At 42.4% G+C, this 16,241-nt stretch overlaps 1 protein-coding gene across 1 annotated transcript in view; it reads left to right on the forward strand.

Annotated features, from left to right (window-relative positions):
* The window catches only part of CCDC125 (coiled-coil domain containing 125), a 77,400-nt gene that overhangs the window by 59,793 nt on the left and 1,366 nt on the right, over positions 1-16,241 (forward strand). The window contains exon 11 of the mRNA XM_069750899.1: positions 7,152-7,282. Within this exon, the coding sequence (XP_069607000.1) occupies positions 7,152-7,282 (131 nt within the window). The remainder of the gene's footprint in view (positions 1-7,151; positions 7,283-16,241) is intronic.

Genomic DNA, 16,241 nt, shown 5'->3' on the forward strand with positions numbered 1-16,241 from the left:
GAGATAGGGAGAGCAGAGAGTGTTTATTACACATCACTCTGGTAACAGTGGTTATTACACATCACACTGGTAACTCCCCATTATATTTAAAACAAGCTCTGGAGGCAGGGTTATCATCCAGATTCCATCCTCCCAGAACCCGGAAGAGGTCATTTATATAAAGTGATAAAAGATGATGACCAATTGATATCCTATTGCGAGAGTTAAGATATCTCTTAGCGCTGCTATATGTCACCAGCCAAGGTAAAGCTTGTATCATCCAGATTTAATATAAGTAAGCCGTGTCAGGCCTGTGTGCGGCTAGTATAGGATGTATAACAACTATGAAACAATATCTCTGCTGCTGCACGGGTACAATTAATGTCTAACTGCAAGCAAGCACGCCGCCAGATAATCTAACAAGTGAGCCACATCCAACATATGTGTGCGGCTAGCGTGAAGGGGCCGCGTGTTAGTGTAGCAACTGCAGGTGCGGTCTCACTACGCCGGTGACTGTGTATACAGTACCTCTAAAGATTGATAAAATTCATACTATTGTTTATAGAAATAAGACGTTTGCAGAATATGGTTTAATGTACTGACTTCCATTATTTGGCGATATGATGTGCACATCCTGAGAGCATGACTGTATTATTTTGCATCTCGGCTTCAGGAAAATGGCCGCCGCGATCTCCATCTGCGCACGCGCGTCATCCCGCGGCCATTTTCCTGAAGCCCCGTGCAGCAGAGCACTCCATCTGCGCACGCGCGGCCCCAGGAAGATGGCCGCCCCCACCGATGACAGGGGTAATAGCGCAGATCGTGCGCTGTTTCTTCACGTGCGCGCAGTGGATTTGTAACTTGGACATGCGCACACCACTACGCCACCAACTACGCCACTAACCCCTTAATGACCAAGGGTATTTCAGGATTTGAATTAGTTTTTTCGCTCCCCTTCTTCCCAGAGCCATAACTTTTTTTTTTTTTTTGTCAATATGGCTATGTCTGGGCTTGTTTTTTGCAGGACTAGTTGTACTTTTGAATGACACCATTGGTTTTAACATATTTAATGGAATATGGGAAAAGAATCCAAGTGCGGTACAATTGCAAAAATAGTGCAATTCCAGTTTTTTTTTTTTTCCCATGTTCACTAAATAATAATAATAATTTTTATTTATATAGCGCCAACAAATTCCGCAGCACTTTACAATTAAGCGGGGACATGCTAACTGCTAAAATTGACCTGCCATTATGATAATCCAAGTCCTAGACACCAAACATGTATAGGTTTTTTTTTAAGTGGTGAAAAAAAGCCCAAATTTGTTTAAAGAGAAAAAAAAAAAGGTGCCATTTTCCGAGACCTGTAGCGTCTCCCTTTGTTGTGATCTATGGGTGAGGGCTTATTTGTTGCGTACTGAGCTGATGTTTTTATTGTTACCATTTTGGTGTAGATATGATGTTTTGATGCCCTGTTATTTCATTTTATTGCAATGTAGCGGCGGCCAAAAAAACGTAATTCTGGCGTTTTTTTTTTTCTTTCGTTGCGTAGTTTAGCAATCGGGTTAATTTTTTTTTATATATATTGATTGGGCGATTCTGAACTCGGCGATACCAAACGTGTGTATTTCATCCTTTATTTTAATTGTTTTATTTTGACTGAAGCGAAGGGGTTGATTTGAACTTTTACTATTTTTTTTATATTTTTGAAAACTTTTACTTTTTGCATGTTTTAGTAGTATCCATGGGAGACTAGAAGCTGCAGTACTTTGACCGCTTCTGCTACACACAGGCGATGATCAGATCACCTATCTGTATTAGAAATGCTCACTTGCTAGGAGTGCCGATCACGGGGCGGCACTCATGGCAATCTAGCAGTGGCAACCATAGAAGTCTGCTGGAGACTTCTGGTTGTCACGCCGACCCATCGGTGACCTGCAATTATGTGACGGGGTCACCTATGGGTGGGACTAGCAATGGGCTTCCGGTAAGCTTGACTTAAATGCCGATGTCAGAGGTTAACAGTGGCATTTAACTAGTTAACAGCCGCAGGTGGATCACGATTCCAACCGCGGCTGTTGCAGATACGTCAGGTGTATAGATCAGCTGTCATGTGCCCGGAAAGGTGCAGGCTCAGCGTGGACCAAACGGAGGGAGTCTGGCATGGGCATACTATTATACCCAATGTCGGAAAGGGGATATGGGAAAAAGAAATCCAAACCTACAGGGCTCTGGGCGAAAAAGTGATTGCCCTCTAAAGCCAATAACTGGTTGGGCCACTCTTAGCAGCAACAACTAAAATTGAGCGTTTGCGATAACTGGCAATGAGTCTTTTACAACACTCGGGAGGAATTTTGGCCCACTCATCATTGCAGAATTGTTGTAATTCAGCTTTACCTTGGCTAGTGACATATAGCAGCGCTAATAGGTATCTTCACCCATTGATATCCTTTTGTAAGAGTTATCACCATATGGTCATATCTGACAGAAGCTGATACTATTTATTTGACATTTCTTGTGTGCTTCTATAAATTTTGTGACCCAATCTATAATATAACGCTGGGAGCATCACGCTGTCTGAAGCCTTTATAGACTGCGCAGGCGCGACGCTCCTAGCGTTACATTATAGAGTGTCAGGAAAAAAAAAAGGGCGCCGGAAGGCGCAGACTGCCGGGAGCAGGGGGTCGGGAGCAGGGGGACACCGTGCACATATTTGCGCCCTGATTATGCTGTGGCACTTCATGCCACAGCAATTTGTTACTTACGCCATTCCTTTCCGCCCATTTTCTTCGTCCTCCTGCTGCCGGAATCGGCGCCTGCGCAGTCCGCGCTTTCTGGCGCCATTTTCTTGAAGACACACTGCGGTGTGCAGTGTGTCTTCAAGAAAATGGCTCCGGAAAGCGCGGACTGCGCAGATTCCGCCAGCAGGAGGACCAAGAAAATGGTGGCGGAAAGGAATCAGGTGGCGCAAGTAACAAATTGCTGTGGCATGAGGCTGTGGCACTTCATGCCACAGCTATTTGTTACTTACGCCACCTGATACGGGGCATATACTATGGAGCATCTTGTGGAGCAGCGTATGGGGCATATGGATGGGAGTAGCAAGTTAAAGAACGGGGGCGCAGGATGGGAGCAGCACATGACAGAATAGGGCAGCACATGACAGAACAGGGGTGCAGGATGGCAGCAGCACACGACAGAACGGGGGTGCAGGATGGAAGCAGCACATGACAAAACGGGGGCGCAGGATGGGAGCAGCACATGACAGAACGGGGGCGCAGGATGGGAGCAGCAAATGACAGAATGGAGGCGCAGGATGGGAACAGCACATGACAGAATGGGGGCGCAGGATGGAGCAGCACATGTCAGAATGGGGGCGCAGGATGGGTGCAGCACATACCAGGATGGAGACCATATACCAATATACGGTAAATGCTCGCCACCCGGGCGTAGAACAGGTTCAATAGCTAGTATAAAATAAACATGGGTGCGATTTAAACTTTTTAATAGGGGACAATGGTCAGGGATCCCATTACTTATATTAACAATATCTCTACATCCTAACACTATAATCTGGACCTCAGTGGGTGACAGCTGCAATAATTACACAAGTTTTATTAAGCAGTGACCCAATATAAATACGGTAGTCAATTGGCTATATGTTGATTTAGTTTATTATCATTGATCTTTATCAAACTAATAAGTTATATTTTATTCACAAATATTTTTCCCCTTCCTTCTTTTCCTATTTGTCTACAATTTACGAGTGGAGTACACTAGAGTGCATAAACCTCCAATGAGATTTGAACTTAATCATTAGATGGTAAAATTGCCCCTAGAGAATATTAATGCCAGTACTGCCTTTGTGCCCCTTTTGATTGTGGCAACACAAAGTGCCCTGTACTTTAATAATGCCTTTAAGTGCCCACGTATGATTCAATAATGGCCCGAGTCCCCTTCCACACACCTACCATAATAATGGCCCCTTAGTCCCTCCGCATACAGTAATAATTGCACCTTGATTGTCCTGAAAGACATAATGTAATAACGGTCCCTTGGTTGCCCTGACAGACATACTGTAATAATGGTCCCTTTGTTCCTCCACACACAGTATAGCGTCCCCACACATTTTATAATGGCCGCACAGTCACCTTACAAGTACTGACTAGTGTTGAGCATGCCGATACTGCAAATATCGGGTATCGGCCGATATTCGCTGTATCGGTTTTCCGATACGGAGTTCTGATACTTTTGCAATATCGAATACCGGAATCGGAAGTTCCCATAATGAAATGATGCACTATAATGGAGTGTGGGCGGGGTCTGTGCGGGCCTGCCTTGGGTCTGTGCGGGCCTGCCGGGGGTTGTGTGTGTGTGTGCGCGCGCAGGCATCGTCCTATGGGACTACAAGTCCCATCGGGCTATGCCTGCTACAATGACAGTGATGGACACATTAGCCAATGATAGGACAGTAGTAGTCCCATCATCCAGCTAATGTGTTGAATGTAAAAAAAATACAAACAAAAAACAAACAAACATACAACATGCATGCATGCATGCATGCATACAGCATGCATACATACATACAGCATGCATACAAACATACTGCATGCATGCATACATACATACAGCATACATACATACAGCATACTGCATACATACATACTGCATACATACATACAGCATACTGCATACATACATACAGCATACTGCATACATACTGCATGCATACATACATACAGTATACTGCATACATACAACATGCATACATACATACTGCATGCATGCATACATACATACAACATGCATATAAAGTACATACTCACCATCACTTGTCACTTTGTTCCCCGAAGCCAGTATCATCTGTAAAAAATATTAAAATAACTAGCAAACAAACACTATACTCCCTGATCCGCAGAAATCCACGAGTGTCCCACAACGATCTCCCGAGGAGAACAGCAGGATCAGCTGATGCGACCGCTCTCTAGGGGCTCCAGGAATACAATGACGGGAGGAATGTATCCTTCCGCACTGTATTCCTCCGCCACTGTAAAAAAAATAGTCCCTAGTCTCACTTTTGGCATTGCTGTGAGAAAGTTCCCACGCAGCTTTTGCCATAAAGTGAGATCAGTGAACTATAGTAACCTCTCAGTGATGCACTGCAGGAGCCATTTTCTCCTGTCAGTGTGTTACTGAGGGTCCTATAGAGCAGTGACATCACCCGATGTCACTGTACTATAGGGGGGATCGTCGTGGGACACTCGCTATTAATTGGACTATGGCGGACAGGTAGTATACGGTTTATTATTTTACATTTTTTTGCAGGTGCTGAAGTATGGTAGGTATGGTTAAATTAAGAATATTAAAACACTTTTTTCTGGCGGTGTCTTTATTTTTTAACTCTTTCACTACTGTAGGATTAATAATGGATAGGCATCTTATTGACACCTCTCCATTATTAACCCGGCTTAATGTCACCTTACAATAGCAAGGTGACATTAACCCCTTATTACCCCATATCCCACCACTACACAGGAGTGGGAAGAGAGGGGCTAATTGCCGTAATAGGCACATCTTACAGATGCGCCATTTCTAGGGTGGCTGCGGACTGGTATTTGTAGCCGGGGGGGGGGGGGGGTTGCAATATCCATGGTCCCTCTCTAGGCTATGAATATCAGCCCACAGCTGTCTGCGTAGCCTTTCGGGCTATAAAATATAGGGGGACCCCATTTCATTTTTTTTTTTGGGGGGGGGTCCCCCTATTTTAATAGCCAATAAACGCTACGCAGACAGCTGCGGACTGATATTCATCAGCAATATCCATGGTCCCTCTCTAGGCTATGAATATCAGCTCGCAGCTGTCTGCGTAGCCTTTCTGGCTATAAAATATAGGGGGACCCCACGTCATTTTTTTTTTGGGGGGGGGTCCCCCTATTTTAATAGCCAGTAAAGGCTACGCAGACAGCTGCGGGCTGATATTCATAGCCTGGGAGGGGCCATGGGTATTACCCCTTCCCAGGCTACAAATATTGGCCGTCAGCTTTCCCCCTCTGGCGCGGAAAATTTGCACAGGAGCCCACGTCATTTTTATTCTTTATGTTCATTTATCAACTTCGGCCTATCTATGGATATATCTATCTATAGATATAAAAAAAGAAAAAGGAAAACAGCACAACAAAAATGAAAAAAAGTGGACTTTAATGCCTGAACGGCGTGGCAACGTTTCGGATATACTATCCTTTTTCAAGCTTGAAAAAGGATAGTATATCCGAAACGTTGCCACGCCGTTCAGGCATTAAAGTCCACTTTTTTTCATTTTTGTTGTGCTGTTTTCCTTTTTCTTTTTTTATATTTGAACCACCTACAACAGTGGTTTGGAAAGCTCTGCACGTTTTTACAAGGTAGTATTTTGATGCTGTTCCTTTTTCACTTTATATCTTTAGATATATAGATGTTTCTATCCATATATCTATCTGGCTATTTTCACACATCAGGTTTTTGCCGTCAGGCACAATCCGGCGAGTTTTGAAAAAAAAAAAATCTGTTTTTTTTTTTTTTTCTGCTGGATCGTTTTTTTTCTCATAGAGTTGTATTAGCGCTGGATTGCACGTGATGGCCACACGTTTCATCCGTTTTTTTTTTTGAGGAACTGTTTTCTGTCCGGCGAAACAAATGCACAGCGACGGATCCGGCTAAAAACCTGTGAAATGGAGATGTGAAATGATGAATCCAGCTTCCGAATCCGTTTTTTCATGCATGTTTCCATTCAAATCATGCACATTTTTTGTTTATTTATTTCCAAAAACTGCATCAAAACTGCACCAAAAACTGCATCAAAACTGCACCAAAAACTGCATCAAAACTGCTTCAAAAACGCATCAACACTGCACCAAAAACTGCATCAATACTGGGATAATGACTCGTGTATAAGCCGAGAGGGGGGGGCATTTTTGGTACAAAAAATTTGCTGAAAAACTCTGCTTATATACGGTAATTAATTAAATGGTCACCAATTAATGATACATTATCCCTACAGAGGTTCCCAACATGTGTACAAAACAGGCACCAAGGGTCTATCCGATAATACTAAACCTTCTGTACTAGATGACTGTGTATTTGTATTGCACATACATATAGTGTATGAGTTTATATTATCTTTTTTTTTCTTTAAATAGATTCCATTTCAAGAGCTAGAAACAAAAGTTTAGGTCAAAAACTAAAGGACCTGTTGGTATCTTCAGCCGATAGTATGAATCTAGATGCTGCGGATGATCCACAGGAAGTTCTCAGGGTATTAATTGACCTGGTGAGTGAAAATATAACAATATATTCTAAATCATTTTTACTAATTGGGGAATACAAGATACTAAGAGGTGATACGTATAATCTCTGCAGGATTCCTGCTCATTTGACCTATTAGGGCTTATTCTCATCATCTGTTTTTGCAGTAATATTTTTTTCTACATGTTTTTGCTGCAGACCATAAAAAGCATTTTCCTCTACCAGCAAAGTGAATACGATTTCTAAAATCTCATGCACATGGTGTGTTTTAGTCATTATTTTCCTTTTTTCTTTTTTTAAAATTTGCAGCATGTCAATTCTTTCAAATGTTTTCACCTATTAAAATTAATGAGGAAAATGCATGCCTTTTATACACCATTTTCCTGTCAACACTGTGCTCATTCTTTGGGCTCACTCATGCCACCGTATTTTCCATCTGAGTGCTGTCCCGTTTTTTGTCAGATGATAAATACCCAATGCATAAAAACCATGTCAAGAAACCAAGAATTGATCAAATGTTAAAGGCAGGGGAAACATTTTTTGTATGTGATTTTGTAAACTGAATCATCCTTTTTTTTTTTTTTTTTTTTTTTTTTTTCAATAAAAATACTTTAAATAAAAAAATGATCTAAAAAACTTTTCAGTTAGAAAAAGCTGTGTAAGCATAACCTCAATCTGCATTTACACTGCATGATTATCACGAATGAGCATTCCTAGGAACGCGGGTTTCACAATACTATAAACAGGACTTGAGCTACTGAGAACAAAAGAAGCAATCTATTAGGTTATGTGCACTCGATGCAGATTTTGCTGCGGATCCGCAGCAGTTTCCCATAGGTTTACATTGTACTGTAGACACATGAGAAACGAAATCCGCAGTGCACATGCTGCAGAAAAAAACGCGCGGAAACGCAGCGTTTTATTTCCCGCAGCATGTCAATTCTTTGTGCGGAATCCGCAGCGTTTTTACACCTGCTCCAATAGAAAACTGCAGATGTAAAACCGCAGCGGAATCCGCAATAGAAACCGCAATAAATCCGCAGGAAAAACCGCAGCGGTTTTGCACTGCGGATTTATCAAATCTGCTGCGGAAAAATCCGCAGAGGAGCTTTCTACGTGTGCACATACCCTTATAGATTCTTCAGTGCGGTCTACCTGTGTAAACAGGCTATTAACTGTCTGCTGATCAGAAAACAATTAAGGCCCCTTCACATTAAGCGACGCTGCAGCGATACCGACAACGATCCGGATCGCTGCAGCGTCGCTGTTTGGTCGCTGGAGAGCTGTCACACAGACCGCTCTCCAGCGACCAACGATGCCGGTAACCAGGGTAAACATCGGGTAACTAAGCGCAGGGCCGCGCTTAGTAACCCGATGTTTACCCTGGTTACCATCCTAAAAGTAAAAAAAACAAACAGTACATACTTGCCTAACGCTGTCTGTCCCCGGCGCTCTGCTTCTCTGCACTCCTCCTGTACTGTCTGTGTGAGCACAGCGGCCGGAAAGCAGAGCGGTGAAGTCACCGCTCTGCTTTCCGGCTGACCGACGCTCACAGCCAGTACAGGAGGAGTGCAGAGCACAGCGCCGGGGACAGACAGCGGTAGGTAAGTATGTACTGTTTGTTTTTTTACTTTTAGGATGGTAACCAGGGTAAACATCGGGTTACTAAGCGCGGCCCTGCGCTTAGTTACCCGATGTTTACCCTGGTTACCAGTGAAGACATCGCTGGATCGGTGTCACACACGCCGATCGAGCGATGTCCACGGGAGATCCAGCGACTAAATAAAGTTCTGGACTTTGTTCAGCGACCAACGATCTCCCAGCAGGGGCCTGATCGTTGGTCGCTGTCACACATAACGATTTCATTAACGATATCGTTGCTACGTCACAAAATGCAACGATATCGTTAACAATATCGTTATGTGTGAAGGTACCTTTACCGTAGTTAATCGGCTTAAGTAAGGATTTATACAATTAGGCCAGGATCACACATACGCGAGATACGGCAGAGTCTCGCAGGTGAAAACCCAGCTCTGGCGCCGGCACTCCAGAGCGGAGTGTGCAGCCGCACAGAAATACATGGAGCTGCACGCTCCGCTCTGGAGTGCCGGCGCCAGAGCTGGGTTTTCACCTGCGAGACTCTGCCGTATCTCGCGTATGTGTGATCCCGGCCTTATTGAGAGAAAAGAAAGTATCAACAATCTTGGGGTTGTAAGGGCAAGTGGGGAAACCAGGCTATGGATAAGGAGGAGGTACAGTATGACAGCTATGCTAATAAGACAGCAGCACCCTAAATACACAGACCACACACCCAACCTGTATTACTGGGAGAGACACTCGCACATCAAGCTCAGGCTGCAAACTGCGTAGTAGGGGGTCCAAAAATGAATTAAGAACGTAGAATGAAACTTGGTAAATTTTATTAACTAAAAGGTTACCACTAACATATGTAAAACTCTCCCCCTCTCATTTCAAGCTGTCCATAGCCTTAAAATTTAGACAGTCTGGCATTAGACCAGTTGCACCAAACTTATCACAGTGGTTGATGCTGGATGATAAATTTGCATCTTTAGACACCTTTGCCTAACCTTATGGGTATGTGTACACGTTGCAGATTCCATTGCGGATTCAGCAGAATCCGCAGGTAAAATGTCCTGGCGTTTTACCTGCAGATTTTGTGCGGATTCCTATAAAGGAATAGGTGTAAAACGCTGTGGAATCTTCAAAATGAATAAACCGCTGTGTTTCTGCGCGGAATTTTCCTCAGCATGTGCTCTGCGGATTTGGTTTTCCATAGTTTTACATGGTACTGTACACCTCATGGAAAACTGTACCGGATTCGCAGGGCCAAATCCGCTGCGGATCCGCAACCAAATCTGTGTATATATGTGTATATATATATATATGTATATGTATATGTATATGTATATATATATATGTATATATATATATATATATATATATATATATATATATATATATATATAATTTTTTTTTTTTTTTTTTAAGAAATAGAGGTGCAAAGAGGAACATCAAGTGCATGTATACTAATGCCAGAAGCCTCGCCAACAAAATGGACGAATTAGAACTAATGTTGTTGTAGCATTATTATGACATGGTGGGGATATCTGAAACGTGGCTGGATGAGAGCCATGACTGGGCTGTTAACTTGCAGGGCTATAGCCTGTTCAGAAATGACCTTACAGATAAGCGAGGGGGAGGGGTGTGTCTGTATGTAAAATCATCCTTAAAACCCATCCTGCGTGATAATATAGGTGAATTTAATGAAAATGTAGAATCCCTGTGGGTGGAGATAAGGGGAGGGGGAAAAAATAATAAATTACTGATAGGGGTTTGCTATAAATCTCCAAAAATAATGGAAGCAATGGAGAATATCCTCGTAAAGCAAATAGATGAAGCTGCGACTCAAGGAGAAGTCATTATTATCGGGGACTTCAACTACCCTGAAATAGATTGGGGAACAGAAACCTGCAGTTCCAGCAAAGGTAATCGGTTTTTGACAACTATGAGAGACAATTACCTTTCACAACTGGTTCAAGACCCAACAAGAAGGGGGGCACTGCTAGACCTAATATTAACCAACAGGCCAGACCGCATAGCAAATATAAGGGTTGGGGGGTCACTTGGGAAATAGCGATCACAAAATAATAAGTTTTCATGTATCCTTTAAAAAGATGTGTAATAGAGGGGTTACAAGGACACTAAACTTCAGGAGGGCAAATTTCCAACGGATGAGAGAGGATCTTGGTGCAATTAACTGGGACGATATCCTGAGACACAAAAATACACAAAGAAAATGGGAGACGTTTATTAGCATCCTGGATAGGACCTGTGCACAGTATATACCGTATGGGAATAAACATACTAGAAATAGGAGGAAACCAATATGGCTAAATAGAGCTGTAAGGGGCGCAATAAGTGACAAAAAGAAAGCATTTAGAGAATTAAAGGAAGTAGGTAGTGAGGAGGCATTAAATAAATACAAAAAATTAAATAAATTCTGTAAAAAGCAAATCAAGGCAGCAAAGATTGAGACAGAGAGACTCATTGCCAGAGAGGTTAAAAATAATCCTAAAATATTCTTTAACTACATAAATAGTAAGAAACTAAAAAATGATCATGTTGGCCCCCTTAAAAATAGTCTGGGTGAAATGGTGGATGAGGATGAGGAAAAAGCCAATATGCTAAATGACTTTTTTCATCAGTATTTACACAAGAAAATCCCATGGCAGACAAAATGACTAGTGATTAAAAATTCCCAATTAAATGTCACCTGCTTAATCCAGCAGGAAGTGCGGCGGCGTCTAAAAATCACTAAAATTGACAAATCTCCGGGCCCGGATGGGATACACCCTCGAGTACTGCAGGAATTAAGTACAGTCATTGATAGACCATCATTTTTAATTTTTAAATACTCCATAATAACAGGGTCTGTACCACAGGACTGGCGTATAGCAAATGTGGTGCCAATATTCAAAAAGGGGACAAAAACTGAACTCGGAAATTATAGGCCAGTAAGCTTAACCTCTACTGTGGGTAAAATCCTGGAGGGCATTCTAAGGGACGCTATACTGGAGTATCTGAAGAGGAATAACCTCATGACTCAGTATCAGCACGGGTTTACTAGGGACCGTTCATGTCAGACTAATTTGATCAGTTTCTATGAAGAGGTAAGTTCCGGACTGGACCAAGGCAACCCAGTGGATGTAGTGTATATGGACTTTTCAAAAGCTTTTGATACGGTGCCACACAAAAGGTTCATACATAAAATGAGAATAATGGGGATAGGGGAAAATATGTGCAAGTGGGTTGAGAGCTGGCTCAGGGATAGGAAACAAAGGGTGGTTATTAATGGAGCACACTCGGACTGGGTAGCGGTTAGCAGTGGGGTACCACAGGGGTCAGTATTGGGCCCTCTTCTTTTTAACATATTTATTAATGATCTTGTAGGGGGCATTCAGAGTAGAATTTCAATATTTGCAGATGACACTAAACTCTGCAGGGTAATCAATACAGAGGAGGACAATTTTATATTACAGGATGATTTATGTAAACTAGAAGCTTGGGCTGATAAATGGCAAATGAGCTTTAATGGGGATTAATGTAAGGTCATGCACTTGGGTAGAAGTAATAAGATGTAGAATTATGTGCTTAATTCTAAAACTCTGGGCAAAACCGTCAATGAAAAAGACCTGGGTGTATGGGTGGATGACAAACTCATATTCAGTGGCCAGTGTCAAGCAGCTGCTACAAAAGGCAAATAAAATAATGGGATGCATTAAAAGAGGCATAGATGATCATGAGGAGAACATAATTTTACCTCTATACAAGTCACTAGTTCGACCACACTTAAAATACTGTGCACAGTTCTGGTCTCCGGTGTATAAGAAAGACATAGCTGAACTAGAGCGGGTGCAGAGAAGAGCGACCAAGGTTATTAGAGGACTGGGGGGTCTGCAATACCAAGATAGGTTATTACACTTGGGGCTATTTAGTTTGGAAAAACGAAGACTAACGGGTGATCTTATTTTAATTTATATTTTATAAATATATGAGGGGACAGTACAAAGACCTTTCTGATGATCTTTTTAATCATAGACCTGAAACAGGGACAAGGGGGCATCCTCTGCGTTTACTGTAAGAGCAGTGAGACTATGGAACTCTGTGCCGTATGATGTTGTAATGAGTGATTCATTACTTAAATTTAAGATGGGACTGGATACCTTTCTGGAAAAGTATAATGTTACAGGGTATATACACTAGATTCCTTGATAGGGCGTTGATCCAGGGAACTAGTCTGATTGCCGTATGTGGAGTCGGGAAGGAATTTTTTTCCCCAATGTGGAGCTTACTCTTTGCCACATGGTTTTTTTTTTGCCTTCCTCTGGATCAACATGTTAGGGTATGTTAGGTTAGACTATGGGTTGAACTAGATGGACTTATAGTCTTCCTTCAACCTTAACCCCTTTCTGACATTAGATGTACTATCCCGTCGAGGTGGGGTGGGCCCCTATGACCACCGACGGGATAGTACGTCACACACGATCGGCCGCGCTGACGGGGGGAGCGCGGCCGGGTGTCAGCTGCCTATCGCAGCTGACATCCGGCACTATGTGCCAGGAGCGGTCACGGACCGCTCCCAGCACATTACCCCCGGCACACCGCGATCAAACATGATCGATGTGCCGGCGGTACAGGGAAGCATCACGCAGGGAGGGGGCTCCCTGCGGGCTTCCCTGAGCCCCCGCAGCAACGCGATGTGATCGCGTTGCTGAGAGGGTCTCCTACCTCCCTCCCTGCTCCAGACCCGGATCCAAGATGGCCGCTGCAGGGAGGGAGGTGGCTTCACAGAGCCTGCTCAGAGCAGGCACTGTGAAGCCTGCAGTGCTTTCAGTGCTGTGCAAACTGTCAGATCACCGATCTGTGATGTCCCCCCCTGGGACAAAGTAAAAAAGTAAAAAAAAAAAAAATTTTCCAAATGTGTAAAAAAAAAAAAAAAAAAATTCCCAAGTAATGAAAGAAAATAAATAAATATTATTCCCATAAATACATTTCTTTATCTAAATAATAAAAAACAATAAAAGTACACATATTTAGTATCGCCGCGTCCGTAAAGGCCCAACCTATAAAACTGGCCCACTAGTTAACCTCTTCAGTAAACACCGTAAGAAAAAAAAAAAACGAGGCAAAGAACGACGCTTTATCATACCGCCGAACAAAAAGTGGAATAACACGCGATCAAAAAGACAGATATAAATAACCATGGTACCGCTAAAAGCGTCATATTGTCCCGCAAAAAACGAGCCATGATACAGCATCATCAACAAAAACATAAAAAAGTTATAGTCCTGAGAATAAAGCGATGGAAAAATAATTATTTTTTCTATAAAATAGTTTTTATCGTATAAAAGCGCCAAAACATAAAAAAATGATATGAGGTGTCGCTGTAATCGTACTGACCCGAAGAATAAAACTGCTTTATCCATTTTACCAAACGCAGAACGGTATAAACGCCTCCCCCCAAAAGAAATTCATGAATAGCTGGTTTTTGGTCATTCTGCCTCACAAAAATCGGAATAAAAAGCGATCAAAAAATGTCACGTGCCCGAAAATGTTACCAATAAAAACGTCAACTCGTCCCGCAAAAAACAAGACCTCACATGACTCTGTGGACCAAAATATGGAAAAATTATAGCTCTCAAAATGTGGTAACGCAAAAAATATTTTTTGCAATAAAAAGCGTCTTTCTGTGTGTGACGGCTGCCAATCATAAAAATCCGCTAAAAAACCCGCTATAAAAGTAAATCAAACCCCCCTTATCACCCCCTTAGTTAGGGAAAAAATTAAAAAAAATGTATTTATTTCCATTTTCCCGTTAGGGCTAGGGTTAGGGTTACAGTTAGGGTTGGGGCTAAAGTTAGGGTTAGGGTTGGGGCTAAAGTTATGGTTGGGGTTTAGATTACATTTCCAGTTGGGATTAGGGTTAGGGGTGTGGTTAGGGTTACTGTTGGGATTAGGGTTAGGGGTGTGTTTGGATTAGGGTTTCAGTTATAATTGGGGGGGGTTTCCACTGTTTAGGCACATCAGGGGCTCTCCAAACGCGACATGGCGTCCGATCTCAATTCCAGCCAATTCTGCGTTGAAAAAGTAAAACAGTGCTTCTTCCCTTCCGAGCTCTCCCGTGCGCCCAAACAGGGGTTTACCCCAACATATGCAGTATCAGTGTACTCAGGACAAATAGGACAACAACTTTTGCAGTCCAATTTCTCCTGTTACCCTTGGGAAAATACAAAACTGGGGGCTAAAAAATAATTTTTGTGGGGAGGAAAAAAAAGATTTTTTATTTTCCCGGCTCTGTGTTATAAACTGTAGTGAAACACTTGGGGGTTCAAAGTTCTCACAACACATCTAGATAAGTTCCCTGGGTGGTCTAGTTTCCAATATGGGGTCACTTGTGGGGGGTTTCTACTGTTTAGGTACATTAGGGGCTCTGCAAACGCAATGTGACGCCTGCAGACCATTCCATCTAAGTCTGCATTCCAAATGGCACTCCTTCCCTTCCGAGCCCTCCCATGCGCCCAAACGGTGGTTCCCCCCCACATATGGGGTATCAGCGTACTCAGGACAAATTGGACAACAACTTTTGGGATCGAATTTCTCCTCTTACCCCCGGGAAAATACAAAACTGGGGGCTAAAAAATAATTTTTGTGGGAAAAAATTTTTGTTTTATTTTTACGGCTCTGCATTACAAACGTCTGTGAAGCCCTTGGTGGTCTACTTTCCAAAATGGTGTCACTTGTGGGGGGTTTCAATGTTTAGGCACATCAGTGGCTCTCCAAACGCAACATGGCGTCCCATCTCAATTCCTGTCAATTTTGCATTGAAAAGTCAAACGGCGCTCCTTCCCTTCCGAGCTCTCCCATGCGACGAAACAGTGGTTTACCCCCACATATGGGGTATCGGTGTACTCAGGACAAATTGTACAACAACTTTTGGGGTCCATTTTCTCATGTTACCCTTGGTAAAATAAAACAAATTGGAGCTGAAGTAAATTTTTTTGTGAAAAAAAGTTAAATGTTAATTTTTATTTAAACATTCCAAAAATTCCTGTGAAGAACCAGAAGGGTTAATAAACTTCTTGAATATGGTTTTGAGCACCTTGAGGGGTGCAGTTTTTAGAATGGTGTCACACTTGGGTATTTTCTATCCTATAGACCTGTCAAAATGACTTCAAATGAGATGTGGTCCCTAAAAAAAAAAAAAAAAAATGGTGTTGTAAAAATGAGAAATTGCTGGTCAACTTTTAACCCTTATAACTCCCTAACAAAAAAAAATTTGGGTTCCGAAATTGTGCTGATGTAAAGTAGACATGTGGGAAATGTTACTTATTAAGTATTTTGTGTGACATATCTCTGTGATTTAATTGCATAAAAATTCAGAGTTGGAAAATTGCAAAATTTTC

The sequence above is a fragment of the Ranitomeya imitator genome, chromosome 1 (assembly GCF_032444005.1).
Source record: "Ranitomeya imitator isolate aRanImi1 chromosome 1, aRanImi1.pri, whole genome shotgun sequence".
In the NCBI taxonomy this organism is placed as follows: domain Eukaryota; kingdom Metazoa; phylum Chordata; class Amphibia; order Anura; family Dendrobatidae; genus Ranitomeya; species Ranitomeya imitator.